The following is a 15,877-nucleotide window of genomic DNA, read 5'->3' as shown; positions in this document are numbered from 1 at the left end:
CTCTTCAGGATCTAAGCAAAAGACTCATCTTACTCCCAGCAAAATGCTTTTAACTGGATGTGGTAGGAGAAATTAAGAACCCGTAAGTGCATGATTACCACCTTCAGCTAATTATTTGTGATATGAACCAGTGTTGTTTTCAATTACATTTCTTTAATGAGATGCATCCCTTCAGCCCAGCTGTGCTAGTACAGTACAGTTTTAGGAATAATTCTCACATGTCCTTAAGTTTCTTCAGTGTATGCTTTAATTCCTTAGGTGACAGTCCTGTCAGACTAGAAAAAGAATTACATAGTAAACAAACATCATGATATGGGCCTTCCATTTTCCCTGCGTTTGATCACCTCTCCTACGCATTAGCATTGATGTTGTTCCCTTCTAATAGCTCGAGTCCTTCTCTAAGCCATTTCCTCCTACTCTCCCCTATGCAAGGAAATATTTCAGCCCTTGTATATCAACCTGATCACAGCTGAGGATGAATAATATTTAATGCTACACCAGAAACAGGTCTCATACTCTCAGCCTGTACAGAGCCACACACAGAAGCTTCAAAGGAATCGAGAAAAAGCACAAAAAATCAGGTCATCTCCAAATGTAGGAAACCATGGTATTAGACTCAAATTCATGGGCATTTATATGTAATAAAATCTATTTCAGTAATTTGAAAACATTCCTATTTTATAGCTCCTCCTGAAATATTTATTTTTAAGCAGGGTAAATCTACAGCAGAATAACTAAACAAACAAACCCAGGAGCATTATCAAATACTACTAAAGCTCATGTAGTCGTGACAATCTGTAGACATCAAGTATCACAAGAAAAAAAACATATCATGGCATAGTCTAGAAGGGAATTATCAGCATTTGTTTGTTCAGTGTTTCAATCAACTAAACCACACCTATTCTTTAACCATACTGACATTACCTTCACGGCAAGGCACAATGCCAAGTTCTACATGCTATATACACACACACAAAGTAGTTTTATCATTCAAGCAAAGATGGTTGCAATGGCTTTGAGTATCCATGCCAAGGGGCACCCAATCTTTCTTGTTGCATTTAGCAAGAGAGAAGGCAAACCTCTGTCTCAAACAATATACCTTGTGACTGCAGCAAGGATGACTGTACAGTGGGAAGGTTGCACACACCTTCTCTGCCCAGCATTCCAATACAGACACAAATGAACACTTTTTCCCTACCTTTATTGCACTTTTCTCTACCTTTATGTCTGCACTGACGTGAGGAGGTAGGTTTATCTAGCTGTGGTGGCTTTGGCTACCAATAAAAGCAGCAATAACATAGGAAGATGTAGTGGCAGACTTAAACGCAGGCCGTAAAACTCCAGGAGGGAGTTTTGGACGCACACAGTTTGCTGTCACGTCTTCCATGCAACTGGCATCTGGGCCAGATGGATTATAACTGTACCTACCATGCCATCCATACGCAGGATAGGTTAGCTCCCTTTTTCTCCCTTTTCATGCATTTCACTGAACTCGTGAACAAAGTTAGGGGGAGATGAAAAAAGCTGCCTTCCTGTTTTACCAATAAAGGCCAAAAGGTAAATCCCGAGGGGCCAATGTGAGCTTCTCTCACCTCTTTCTCTCTGTTGAGCAGCACCAGCTGGCTGTCCGTCAGGATGCAGTATTTTCTCTCCCATGTTGTCGTTTCGGTGTAGGGGGACTGGCCGCAGGACAGTCTGTGTGTAGGTGGTCCTTTCACATCTGCGAACAGAAAACCGCGACGCCAGAATCATTAGCATGTGTCATCAACCACCTTCTTTGCTTTTGTGGTTCTGCAGCTAGATGCAAACCAAAACTGCAATCTGTACTTAGCAGTGCCTGTTTCCGCATATTAAAAGACAAAATGCTAATCCCGGCAGGCACCCATGTGGAACGCTACATAATGTACACTATGAATACTTATTTACCTATAGCATGACTTACAAAAATAGCAATACCCAAGATGAATATAAATGTCTTTGTCAAAGACTGAAATATAATCAAAAGAAAAGACCAAGAGCTCTCATTCAAACTTCATCTTCCCTCCACTCCCTTCTCAAAAACATGGTTAAATGGGTAGAGCCCTGAATGTACCCTAAATCTTAATAAATTATTTGAGATTAAAGATAGAGAAACATAGGAAGGAAGATGCGGTTCAAGGAAGGCAGGTTTGAAGAAGGGAGAGAAAAATTCAAAGGAATAGGCATTTAATTGAGAAGGGATTACTAGCATCTTTTAGTAGGGAAGCTATTTGATTAAATTGTGACAGATAGGAGTCTTCCAGTTTTCATTTAGCTACAGCCACTATAGTGACAGAAACTCAAACACAAAAAACCCCAAACCAACCAACCCCAACAAAAAAACTCCAAGCAAACCAACCCCAACAAAAAACCCCCAAAAACCCAACCAAAACAAAATCCAACTTGTCTGGCTCCCAGGACTAATCTTTTAAAATTTATTTAAAGATCAATTTCCCTTAAGTCTCTCAGGCTTGAGCTACATATCACATTGTGCCACTCACTACTAAGAGGTCTCCTCCAAGACTGAGAAAGGAAAGCACACAAACAGGCACAGACGACAGACTTCACTGCCAAGCAGCCAAGCTCAAAAGCAGAGAAAGCCGTGGAGCAGCAAGGTATGCTGTCGGTGCTGCGAGAAGTCTGGGTGCAAAGAATGCCGCCGTAGGAACTCTACATGTGTGCAGTCAACTTATAAAAATCTCTTTAGAGGAGACAGAAATGCTGTATGAATAACAGAAAAAGGGATGCATGCAACAGAGACATGCGTAGCACCACTTTTACAAACTCAGAAAACAGTTTCAAGTCACCTCTTTCTAAAGTTTTGAGACTAAGTTCTGCTTGTTTTGTAACATAAAGTTGTATAAAACTAGAATGCAAGTTAAAACTGAAACTTAAACTTGCATTGATCTAAAAATCAGCCATTCTCAGTGCACACACTGTAGATGCCCTAAGTCCCTGGGCTACCTGTAAGGGGTCTAAAACAGACACTGCAAAAACCAAGGGCTTGCTGCAGGGTGTCCAGGACCTCCTTCAACTATTTCAGGAGCCCATTAGGCAAAACGAGTGTTCAAACCCAAAGTGTTTTGTAACGTTACCTTCCTTTTAGGATACATACTACCCCAGTGCTTGCACAGACCGAAGTAGAGATGCTTCTTGTAGCTAATACCCAGCTTCACCACTAGAGGCCAGCGAATCCTCAAACACCCAGCAAGGAAGGGTGCAAGTCCAAACACAAGCATTAAACCTTGAGTAACCAACCCCTCCAACTGACTTCACTCCTTGCAGACCCTGTGTATGCCAAATCCCACCTAATTATTAAAAAAGCTGCGACATCTTCATGCTCTTTTCCTGCACATAATAGCAACTTTGTCTCTGCGCTGAAAGGAATGTGTCGACTTCTAAAGCTGGAGAATTAACTTGAAAACTGGCTTTCAGTACCTAGTTTGACCTCATGTTGCAATAGGATTTTTGTGATCATTCGGAAGAATGCTTGAAACACACAAACTAAAAAAGAAAAAGAAGAGGACTTCTCTGAATAATAATGAAATATGCCTTTGATCCCTCAATTTCAGATGAGATAACTCAGGGAAGCAGCTGAGATTCAGAATCAGGCTCCACACTGTCACCTCTCCTAACAAAGCTCAGTTTCCAATAGTGACAATCAAAGCTCTGTATCTTGAAATTGCCCAAAACTCTACTTAGGTGTAAGTATAACTAAGGGAAACCACCACAATCTCTGTGAAGCAAAAGTGCATTTGTGCAAACTGCACAACAGAGTCTCACAAGTTATGAATTTGTCCATCTTATAGACATTAACCCTCCCGGTAGACTTTTGGCACATCTTCGACTCACATTTACCATGGCTTCCAACCAAAAACCAGAAGCAAAATAAAACCACTGATGTTCCTGCTTAGACCTTTGTTTCCCAAACAACAGCACATGAAGCCTACCCGCACCTAAGCAACACAAACCTATGAGCAACGGGCTGATGGAGGGAAGATGAGCGAGGAGGAGGAAGCCACAGGCTTCTAGCATGAGTGTGCTACAGAAATGTGAAGACCAGAGCTCTGGGGATCTAGTCTCTCTTGGGTAATGGAAGCACATGATAAATCACTGAGGGGAAAAAAAGGATGAAGGCGTGCCCTGTCCTGCTCATGTGGGTGGGCTAGCGGCAAGAGAGTGCCTCCAGCTGCTACGCTGAGTGATAACGAAGTAAACTATATTTTAAACTGCTTGTAAGACTTTCTCATGGCAAAAGAAAACCCTTCTGGACCATTAACTCCAACGCAGAATCTACAGTCACAACTCGCCCAGCCCCAAAAAACTTTCGCATTATAATTTCTACTAACTACAGGCCTTGGCAGGATACCATTCAACTGATCTATGGGCTGCACAAAGGAATTAAAGAACAGAACGACTTCTTTCACTGCAATAACAACTCCAGGACTTCACTGAGTCATCAGGCGCTGCGGGCCAGCCACAGCTCTGCCGCCAAGCGGGTTGGCTACGTCAGAACTGCTTTCCACAGGCTGCTGGCAGAGTAACATGCCATCTTCGTATCTGGAGCTGTCAATCACCACTAGAGAACACCACAGCATTAATATTTCGTGTTTGTACTGATATCCTTTTGAACGCATGTCAGGACACAGCATCGCCACCATTGCAGGCTGACCAAGCACTCTCTTCAACAAAAGAGGAGCGGTTACAAGCTGGTTTTCCGATATATCAGATCCTGTAACTTCAGTCCTCTCCCCAAGGCTGATGCTGCAAACCCATCTTGCAAACTAGATGGATACTGAATACACGTTGCAAGAAAACTCACAGCAACAAAAATCGCAGCATAGCTTTGGTGCATTTGTCCCTATTTATGTTATTTCTCAGCCAGCCCTCCTGCGTGGTTGACCTCTTCGGAGCCTCTTGCAACAGCTGTAGCTTCAAAACTTATTCTGAAGTATGTTACCAGTTTAGACTGAAGACTCTTTAGGACTTTACACAGTATCACATATACACTTGGACACTTCACAAACCCTGTTCTGCTTTTCGGTACTCTTCATCTTCAGTTTTCATTTTACATTCTTGGCTCCAACTTTTCACGTGAACATAATAAAACCCACCGACCTCTTCCACTAAAGACACATAAAACTAATTTACCATCACTGTTTGAATTGCTATGGAAGTGAATGACAAAAAGTCCATGTGGACCACTTACATTTTCGGGAAAGACCGAAAGTCAGGGCTGTTCTTTCTCACTTTGGGGCTGCTATCTTTCAGCTCATACAGGAAGGCTTGTGCTTTGGAGGGTAACTCACTGATGAATGCAATTTCAGACAGGAGTTGGAGGAGACATCAGGCAGGTGCATCTGAAAGCTCTGAGTTTGCAGATGTTACATGTGGGATGGGCTCATGCAGCCAGACACCTAAATATGCAAGTTCTGGTGACAGAAGATTTCTTTCTCTGGTCTGATGCAACCCTTTCCATTCTGCATCAGTACAATGAGGCATTCAAGCAAGCAGATCAGTTAGTCTACACACAGGATTAAAGGTCATGCCTTATGTGCCTTCAAATGCTAATATCAGTTAAGTAACAGCTTGGAAAAAATCCCCTTCTCGGTACATCCTCCCCACTGAACCGAGAAGAGCATCATTGCCCGCCTGCCACATCCGACATCGCCGAAGATTAGAAACTGTGTTGTTTTTTCTCAGGGCTCTGAAACGCCAGTAGGCATGTTATAAATATCCACAAAGCTCCCTTTCTCTCAGCCAAATGACAACTTGTACCTTATTATTCTTTAAGTACAGAGCTTATTTTTAAAAAGGAGGGGAAAAAAAGAAAAAAGAACAGTTATGCCATAACCACATAACAGAAGTGTTGACTGGTGCAGGGTGAGGGAACAAGGAAAGAAGCAGCCAGTGCCAAGCTGATCCCTGCAGAAAGGGTAAGACATTTTATGAAAACTGACGGCAGTTCTGTAGTATTTAGGGAGTAGTACCAGTGCTATCAGATGGGAACATTTATGAATCTTCCATTGCAAATGTGCAACAATTCTTTTTTTTTTTTTTTTTTTTTTTTTTTAAATTCCAGCTGGATTCGCAAGTGGAGAACACTTTCCAAAAAGCAGGCAATGGGCAGAACCAGAAAATTATTTCCAAGAGACGACAAGCGCTCCACTGTCATTTAGTCCCCAACAGCTCTGCTACCACCAGAAGAAGGGCATCTCCTCTCCTTTTCCAAACTAGTGAAAAGTACAGAATTAGCAGAAATCAGGCCAACAAAACTACATTAAAGGTAAATTAATTCCTTCGGTCTCTTTGCCAAAAAGCACTCTCTACCTACCATCAATAAAAACACAAAATTAAACCTCCATCCCGGTGATGACAAGAGCACCTCTGGCATGTGTCAAAGCTCCTTTTTTTGAACCACACACTTTCACCTTGGTGAAATCAAGGGCTTACTGAAGTACTTGCCAAACTTTCGTCAGCTTTATTAGGGTCCATATTCTGTTCCTAGTATTTCCAATAAGGAGCTGCCAAGCAGCTGAGTAACTAATGTAGTGGCCAGGTTTGTATGCAGGGAAGATTTTTTTTCCCCCTGAAGAGAGATTAGTAGGAGCCCTAACACCTTTCGACAACAGGTCTACTTGCCCAATGTCAATGTTTTCACGATGTTTTATATATTTACCATAGAGACGGGACTCAGAGAGCCTTAGGTAAGTGCTGTCATCTGAGAGCTTGTGGGTATCCCAACCTACCTAGCTGTGCGTGGGCATGCAGTCCATTTCCAATAATCATCAGTTTGAACCTTTATTGAGCAGTTGAACAGAAGCTGAAACTTCAAGTCTTACTATTGACGTGAAGCTTCAAAGACAAATAGCAATTAAAGGGCCTTTACTAAACTTACACCATCTCTAAAGGCCGATGAAGCTTGTGATTTCAAGGAGAAGATATGGCAGAAAGGGAAATACACTGTGTCTCCACACATTTCATTGCCTTAAACCTGCATTTTGTAATAAGGCAGGATTTCCGCAAAAGAAGTCACAAATGTGAGTGAAAATAAACAGCAATGGCACAGTTATGCTACATACAGCTGTGTGTATATGCAACTGTTTCAGACAGCTGTGTGATGTTCAGATGAAGGTCTGCAGGATCTGGATTTAAAACAGAAGAAAATTCAAGCGCCTCTGCCCTGAGAGCAGGCGTCGGAGCAACCTTGGCTCACCAAAAGAGAGACAATCTCTCAACATTTACACAGAGCAGATGACGACAGAGGTCAGTTACCAAGGGTCTGCTAGGAAAAGCACAATCAAGACAACTTCCACTTTCTCTCATGCTGATATATATAGCTTTTGTTTACATTTCTTATTTCTCAAACCAAGTCCCAGCCACATGCAATGGTTTCTGATCCAAGCAGGACTGCAGACAAGCACATCAGAAACAACTGCTCAAAGAAAACCTGTGATGATGTACAAATTTACTGGGGAGAAGGGGGGGACACTCATCATCCAAGTTCGTACAGACAACCACCACGATGTCCCAATACACAATGCTCATGACTAATTGTATAATACGATAAGGAAAATTCAGCACATACTGCGTGTGGTAACACAGAGACTCACATGCTACAGAGAAAATATGATGCTCTTAGGGTTGATTAATTCTTCTCTGAATCACAACACACTTAGAGATATGACCAGTACACATTACAGAAATAAAACCATTAATCCTGCCATTTTATTTCAAATCACAACACAGGCAATGACTGTAGGTTGTCTAGGAAGCTTCTTGTAGCTACTACTGCGAGATACAGCGCTGCCCACTTGCCCTTCTAAATCACTGCATGGCATGGCTCCATTTCAGTTAAGGGGTACCTACATTTTCATGGTCCACAACAGATCTCTCTGATGAAGCACATGTTATTTGAAGCATAGAAAGCGTGAGCAGATCCTTTGGGATGAGAGGCATGCTATTTATGTAGGATGCTATTACAAAGGTAAGTATCTAGTGTGAATTCTTTCTGTTATATTTAATAGCCACACTCAACAAACTTCATTACACATGGAACGACTAGCCCTCAATTCAGCTGAATCCAGTTGCTCTCCTCTGGCAGCTGCATGCAGTAATCAAATTCTTGTATGGAAACCTATTATCATGGGTAGGAGGTAAAGAAAGCTCAGTCAAATCATCAGATTTCAGTGATCTCAAAAGCATTCACACCAACTGGTTGCACCCAAAACACTACCTGGAAAATCCATTCTGCACAGAATAAAGCCATAAAAGGTTTAAGTAGGTGAAAATGGTATTTTAGAAGCTGGCAAAAGCCATGACCAGTGCCATGATTTTCTCAGATTCCAACACATTTGGCACTGCAACACGAATTCTTCACAAGATCTTTAATTTTTCTAGTATAGGCTAATCTAACCTATTAACTTTCCACTACTCTTTTATTGAGTGGCAGTGATCAGGTACAGTCAAAAAATTGGTTTTCCATTATCCCAGTAGAGAACCTCATAAGCCATAGACAGACTCACGTAAAAACTGTTCAGTCAGGTGCAGTATTCATGCCCTGCACCCTCATAGATATATCACTGTGGCAATTTTTACACTTATTGTGTGTGCTTCCATTTCCCTCCCATCAGTATGCCAACTCTAGGTGAAGGATTCTCTTTAAATTTAGAGATGAGAAGTCTGAAGGTATCTGCTGCTCACTGCTTATGGATAAGGTTTTGAGGTTGGTTTTTTTCCCTCCTCTGAATGAGGACTGTGCATGTCTTCTGCAAACAGATAAGGGCACAGCTTTTTTCCACCAGTTGCTGGAAAGCTTTGATGAGATCTGTGATGGGGTGGGAGAAGAGTCACCTTTCTGCTCTGGGTTTCTCACGTGCAGCAGTCTCGCCTCAACACAGAGAAAGCAAGACTAACCTTTAAAGTTGGAAGAGTGGGCATCAACGTTTTGTCTGCGAGATCAGAGCTACCAGCCAGATTCTTGAATTTCCTACAGATTATCTGCATTAAAAGTGTAGGGAGTGATTTATGTGGGAAGGGCTAAGCCATCAGATGAGAGAATACCTAATAGCCAGCCAAGGGCTGTCTCCTTTTGCAACCAGCAGGAGACAAAATACAGGATGCTACTGCTGAACGAACCTGGCATGTCCCAGAAGGATGAGCTCTTGCTGCCTCTCCTCCCCATTGCTGACATCACTCCCACTCCTTCATTCCTTCTCTAGGAGAGATTTGACTTGCTTGTACAAGAGACGGCCGGCAGTGAGCAAGGTACAGCAGGCTCACTCCCCCAGCTGGGCTCCCAGACGGTTCTGCCAATTTACCTTGGTCCCCAGTCAGTACATCTGCCCTATACTTGCGACGTCACCGCTTTGCCCATCAAAAACCCAGTAGTTTTCACACCAAGGCTGAGACTACAGGAGAGATCAGCCAAGATTTCCCCTGTCATTTCCCCATAACACATGCAATTCAAAACCCAAACCTTTCGCAAGACCCGCGACACATTTACCACCCTCAGCCCCCAATATTTGCTAAAAGGGCTCAGTGTTCCCCAGTACACAAGCGCTCTGCGGAAGTTCGAGAGCACAAATTCAGTTAGGCCACAACCGTGCGAGCAGTTTCACCGAGATTTTTTTTTCAAAAGGGAAAATCATGGAGTCGTTCCAAAAAAGAAACCGCAAGTCTTAAAATCTTACGAGTAGTTTAGCGAGCAAGACGCTGAGTGTGCCAAAAGTCTCGAGCTTTCTTGCAAAGTCCTAAAAATCAAGAGCTAAGGAGCTACCAGCAGAAGCAAAAATTAGGCATAAAGCTAAAATTGGCCTGGCAGGGTAATTCTGATTAGAAAGAAGAAAGTTGCAACAGCTTGCTGTCACTGTGCAGCTTCTTTGAGCAAAAGGTGTGGGAGCTGTTAATAGCAGTTTAAAGCTGCCAATTAGCTTGAACACCACTGAGCTCCTCTAAGCTTCTTACGTGCTGCATAGCCGATTGCTAAACTTACAAAGGGTAATTGATCCTCGCTCCCCTCGGCTGCGCCTCTCTCCACATCCCTGTTCTCCTGGTCTGCACCCAGCCAGGTTCATGAGAGACAGCGTGACAGATGCGTCTATCGGGAGACATCGGCACCTTCTTGAATGGATTGGTGCCAGAAACCTCAAATCATGCAATCATCTGCGTGCTTCGTAGCTCAACGAGTGGAACCAGAAAACACAACCCAATCAAGGTGGGGACCTTACAAAACACGCAGGTGCACTTCATGCTCAGCCCAGCCTCCCGTGCGCGCCTGCAAACAAGCGGCTCATTGTGCAGCCTTGTAAATCTCATGACATCACCAGAACAGAAGCTGCTATCTGTGTAAAAAACCAATTTGGTTCCCAGGATACCTAGGATTTCAAAGAACCCGCAGTTGCTCAAAGCCATTGCTGTGACCCTTCCTTCAATACTAAGCAGGTTTTCCTGCCTTCTTATTCAGTTCTCGTTCCCTGCCCAGGACCACTCATCTTTGCTCCTGAATATTAAGTACATTTTTTTCTCTCACCGTTAAATTCCCACTTGGCCTACAAAACACTTTGGAATCTCAAAACAGAAATGGTTATTACAAACCTGTAGAGAGGATTATAAAAGATTACATGCCCCTATTACATAGCTGCCAAGTTCTGAGAAGATTCTCAAGTGACACTTCTCCCCAAAGCAAGGAGAAGATTTCATGAGAGGTTTAGGAAGTAGAAAATGGAGAGTAGCAGAAAAGTTAATTATTCGTGGGAGGAAAAAAATCTGCAGTTTTTCCTCTTAATTTATGCATGGCCCTTTTCTTACTCAGCTCTATACCCGTTCTCCTGTTCTTTTCTCTGCAATGCTTGCTCTCACTAAACCCTAATCTCCATCTTAGAGCCTCTTCAGCACAGAGCATCCAGACTGGGCTGTTCCCTCTGAATTCTTTATTCTTTGCAGCAGTGCAGGAAGAAGACAAGAGGAGAAGCATCCTGGACTTGAAAAGGACCTTGGCCCAGGGCAGCTGTGAAAAAAGAAACACAAAACAACCAACAATTTAAAAGCAAACTCTGCTCAGTTCCTGCACATTTTTTGGGTGCACAAAAATGTACCAGTGTACTTGCAGTCAAAGCTAAACATATGTGTACCACAAGCAGGGCACGGATCTTGGCAAAAGCACCAGTGTACCAAAGGTTCTACCCGCCCCCCTGATGGGTTTAACCAGCTGACATTCATCTGTTACAGACTGATTTCAAGAGAGCAAGACCCTTCTGCCTTCTTCTGCCAAGGAGGGAGGTATGGGAAGAGCAAAGGTAAAGAAGCATTTCTGTGGAGACAAGAACGAGCCACAGGAACAAACAAGGTGATGAGATAGTGACCACAACACGTTCAAGATGAACAACTGAAAAACAAACACACCGTCTTTCAGGCTTTTGCATGCAGTTTGAATTACACTATGCAGGCTGTTTCTTTTAGAAGCTTTCATCTTTGGCTTTCCTTCAAGAAAATGGATATATTCATTGTCACCGATCTGAACAATCTCAGCCTGTAAACTTCATTTCTCAGAGCAATGGCAGGATTGATGAATTCCCCTTCCCTTAAACGTACTTCTACAGAAACACAGCCTCTGTGGTCTCAGAAAACAACCCTCCCTGTGTGTGGTGGTTTTCATGATGAGAGAGAAGAATAAAGGAAAAATAAAGAATAATTAAAACATAAATCACAAAGCTCTCACGTGATGCTCTCCCATACCTAGGAGTTTTAAATGCCTGGTTGCCTGGCCATCACTGCACAGCCTGTTGCTGCTGTACTCTTTTAGCTATTTTCAACCTGAAGATTTCTTGAAGCCAGAGGATATACACGAGCAATTAGGAGTGCTTCTTTTGGGTTTGGTATTTTTTGCCTCAACAGACTTTTGGGAAAAGAGAATAGAGGAGTTGTAACCACTGCTGATGTCTCAGACGAGTTTATTTCCCTTGTCGAAGGGAGAGTTCACAGGACATGAAAATCTACTGTGGTGATGTGCTTTTTTTTTTTGGCATATTATCCAGGTCATTCAGGCATACAGGCTAAACTTAGCTTTCTTATTTTAACTACTTAAAACAAATGCCTTAGTAAGGGACCACCTCAAGGGATTCAAATATAATGTAAAAGAAGCCCTCCAGTACTCCCCATGCTATTTAAAAAGACCCACTCTGCTTCTGTCTGGCATCTACAAAATGTTTTCAGAAGAACCTCAAACTAGCTATTAGACACCAATTCATTGATTTGACCTACTTAAAAACAAAACCCCATACAAAAGCACCAGAATGCTCCTCGTTCCATTTTTCTCCCTAATGTTTGAAAAGTCTTCATGCATTTCAGTAATGCAATGCTAATAGACAAAGGACTGGACTTTTTTCATCCTTTAAAGATGGCTGAGACACAAAACTTTAGAGGAAGGAGACTGGATCTTACATAAATGCAATGGGCATTCTGAGCAATATTTAGATTTATGCAAAGAGATGTCTTATTGCAAATAATCTGAATCCCACATTTAATTCAGTACAGCGAGGTAACAACCTGTAATACCTCTTTTATCAGCTCTACCCTTTAACCTTTAGTTAAGGGCTGTATGAGGTTAGTTTCCCTTTGTAATTTAACCCAGTTATTGTACCTGTTTTTAGGGAGGGAAAGCAGGCTTTGGGAGAAAAATCCACTTTGATTAAGCATAAGGAGGTCACCACCAATTTGGTCAAGGCAGGACACTGAGTTGCTGGCTCAGATGAAGAAGCCTTCTGACTCAGAGCACCTTGGTCTCCTTAGTGCCACACAATCTAAATATTTGCAAATCAAAGCTCAATTCTGTTCCGAAATTTCAGAACAGAGCAGGTGATTTCTTTCTTCTTGCCTATACCATGGGATGTTGAAGGAAAGTAACTGTGAAAGAAAGAGGCAACATGGGCAAAAATAACAGTGCCAGGGCAGAGAAATTGCAAGTGTCAAGCTAACAGTGTGTCAGGGGAAATTCATTCTTGTAGACCAGCTCGGTTTGGACATCTTAGCCCTGCTGAGATCAAGGCTCCTGGGATACCACCAAAACAGGTGGAGCAGGTTTACCGTGCTTTTGGCAAACCTAAATCAGCATGATTAATGTATCCTTTGATGATGGGCTAGCTAATTAAAAGGATCTGTAGCGAGGGTGCAGTATTTCAGGTATTCTTCAACTGGGTTTTCCCTCCACTTAATATGTTTCCTTCTCTCTCTGGTAGACTAGGCTATGAAGAATAAAGGCAAGCCCACCTCCTCACCCCAAACACCCTCCACTCTAGAGCTCACGCCTCCTTAGTTTTTCCTCCTCACTCCTGCTACCCTCCCCAAAACCTGCAAAATACAAAGCCTGTGAGGACTAAACCTTTCCTTATTCACTATGCTGGTTTTTTATCTGATGCTTAGTGGTAACACCACAAATCCCCTAAGCGCAAACACACGCTTGTTCCCAAATGTTCTCCCTGCCGTCTGTTTTCAAACTGACATCATGAAGCCCCCACAGCCCCTAAACCCCCTTCTAGCAGAAGGGTAAAGCCACAGGTGCTCATCTCCAAAATCCTAGAAGGAGAACAAATGAACCCAGTAAGGATAAATAACTGGTGGAGAGAAATTGTCTTTCCTACAGCAATGCTAAACAGAAATTTATAGGTCACAACCTTGCAGAAACAGGTCTGATAACATCTTATTAGCAGTCCCCATGCACATCTGCATTTTGTAACAATAACTCCAAGCAGACCTGGAGGAAAGGGAAATCATTATATAAATATAACAATTTTCATCCAGTTTGAAAAGATTTGCGTTATATTACTGTTTTGTGGGGTCCTGCCCAGTAGGAATAATCAACCCACAGAAGTGATTTTATGAGTTATTACTGAAATTCATTTCACTGCTATTGGGAAACAATTTACAGGGACAGCACAGATTTTTATTATTTAATTTATTTTTACATTGAAATACTAAGAATTCTGTTTGCTGCCAGAAGATGGGTGGAGAAGGTAAGGAAAGTTCACATACCCAAGAGACTATTAACTACAACCAACTTGGACAATACATTTGAGAAGCATTTCCTTCCAGCTACTGTAGATAGCTGTCCTTAACATGCCTTTACTTAAGCAGCCAATTTTCCACCACTGAGTACAATGAGATTTCAAAACACACAAGAAATCAGAGTATAAACAGACACAAACATCCACTTAGTGATATAACAAAAGAAAATACAGGGAAAAAATCTTGAGCTTCTCTATTTTCTGCCCGTTATAAAATATCTCGGCATTTTAAACATCCTCTGCTTCACCCCCTCCTTGGTTTTTTAAGTGACAGTATTATCACAAAATACCCTGCTTAGCTGTCTTTGCAATGGTGTTCTTGAACAAAAATGATTTCTGGGGGTTGAGGGATAAATCTCACCCAATATTATCGCACAGGGAATCGAGTTTCAGATGAAACAAGCAGCAGCCGATAAAGCATGAATGAGGCAGCAGGAGGGAGCGGGGAATCAGGCAGAGCTAGTCTGCGCTAGCACTACAAAGCAAGAACATTTATAATACGTATGAAGATCTTGTCACAGACAGCAGAAATGACAAACAGATGAGAGGCAGCACCAAAGAGTGAAAGATTAAGGAAAAACTCCCTTTTATTCAAGACTTTTAGTTTGTTAAAGACAGATGGTGCTGCTTCCACATCATTAGAGCTGGATGGTACCCTACCCCCCAACCCCTGACGGATGTCAAACTTATTTTTGTAAATCTCTGGCGATAAAAACCACGCATGGCATCTTGTTCATTTCCTCCTTACTCCTTGGTTTGCCAAAATCTTTAAGCTCTGCTTTCCTTGCCACATCTACAGACCAGTACTATTTGTTCTGCTCTCAGTGACTAATGATGATCATGCACATCTCTTGTCTTTGTAAAAGCCTCTTTTAACAACAGGACGAGAACCGACAATGATATCTTGGTACCTGGCACCTGTTTTGCTAGCCCTGAAGCAATCAGACACAATGATGAAAAGGAAGAAAGCGGGGGGGGGGGGGGGAATCTATTTTTTCTTTCCCAAGCTCTCATGTGGTTAAAATTCATTAAAATGCAAACAGGCTTGAATTTTATTTTATCCATCAGTGACCACACTTCACTGTCCCTGGGCTATGACTGTCTCTTTGTGAATTCTCTGCACATAAGAGGAGTCGAGCTCTCACAGTTTAGGAGCAATCAATCTAGTAAACCTTGCAAAATATATATGTGCGTATATATTTTATAATGATCTCCATTTTTCACGTTGATTTACATTGATTGTTGAAAAGTACATTCAGCTTCATGTTTGCTCATCTCTGAATAAACAAAGCGAAGCCTGTTGGGTATCCAAAGACAAATGAGACATTACAGATGTAGACAAAACCTATCATCACCCTGAAAGCATTTCTCTTTGAAATTATATAGCCATGCAGAAGTTATTCAGAGCGGAGATTGCTATATGTGTTTCCAATTCAGCCTGGGCCTGTTGGCGGCAGGGAGGGAGCCTGATGAGGCTTTTTTCCCCTCCACACACTCGACGATTCAGAAACATATGACTTAGTAAGGATGTTTTTCTTCCCCTTGCATTCTACAGTTTCCATGGCTTGGGATAGGTCGCCTTAGATTCGTATGTCTAAGTTTATATGTAGCACGCCTACCTGGAGTTTCACCATTAAAATAAATGTATCTACATCCATTTGAAGATGTGATTCCCCATCAAGCACAACCATGTAAATCAAATACAGTCAGTGTACCAGTTGGGCTCATACTGCACAGGAGTATTTCTTTCTCATCTGCAGACTTTGTCCCCTTTTGCCTCAGCAGGAAAAAAACAAAAA

General features: G+C 42.2%; 1 protein-coding gene across 8 annotated transcripts in view; it reads right to left on the bottom strand.

The window, feature by feature from the left end:
* The window catches only part of RASAL2 (RAS protein activator like 2), a 186,899-nt gene that overhangs the window by 101,761 nt on the left and 69,261 nt on the right, over positions 1–15,877 (bottom strand). For all 8 annotated transcript variants that reach the window (XM_054833245.1, XM_054833246.1, XM_054833247.1 and 5 more), the window contains exon 2: positions 1,593–1,720. In XM_054833245.1, coding sequence (XP_054689220.1) covers positions 1,593–1,720 — 128 coding nt within the window. The remainder of the gene's footprint in view (positions 1–1,592; positions 1,721–15,877) is intronic.

The sequence above is a fragment of the Grus americana genome, chromosome 8 (genome assembly GCF_028858705.1).
Source record: "Grus americana isolate bGruAme1 chromosome 8, bGruAme1.mat, whole genome shotgun sequence".
Lineage (NCBI taxonomy): Eukaryota > Metazoa > Chordata > Aves > Gruiformes > Gruidae > Grus > Grus americana.
This window is presented reverse-complemented; position numbering and strand designations above follow the sequence as displayed.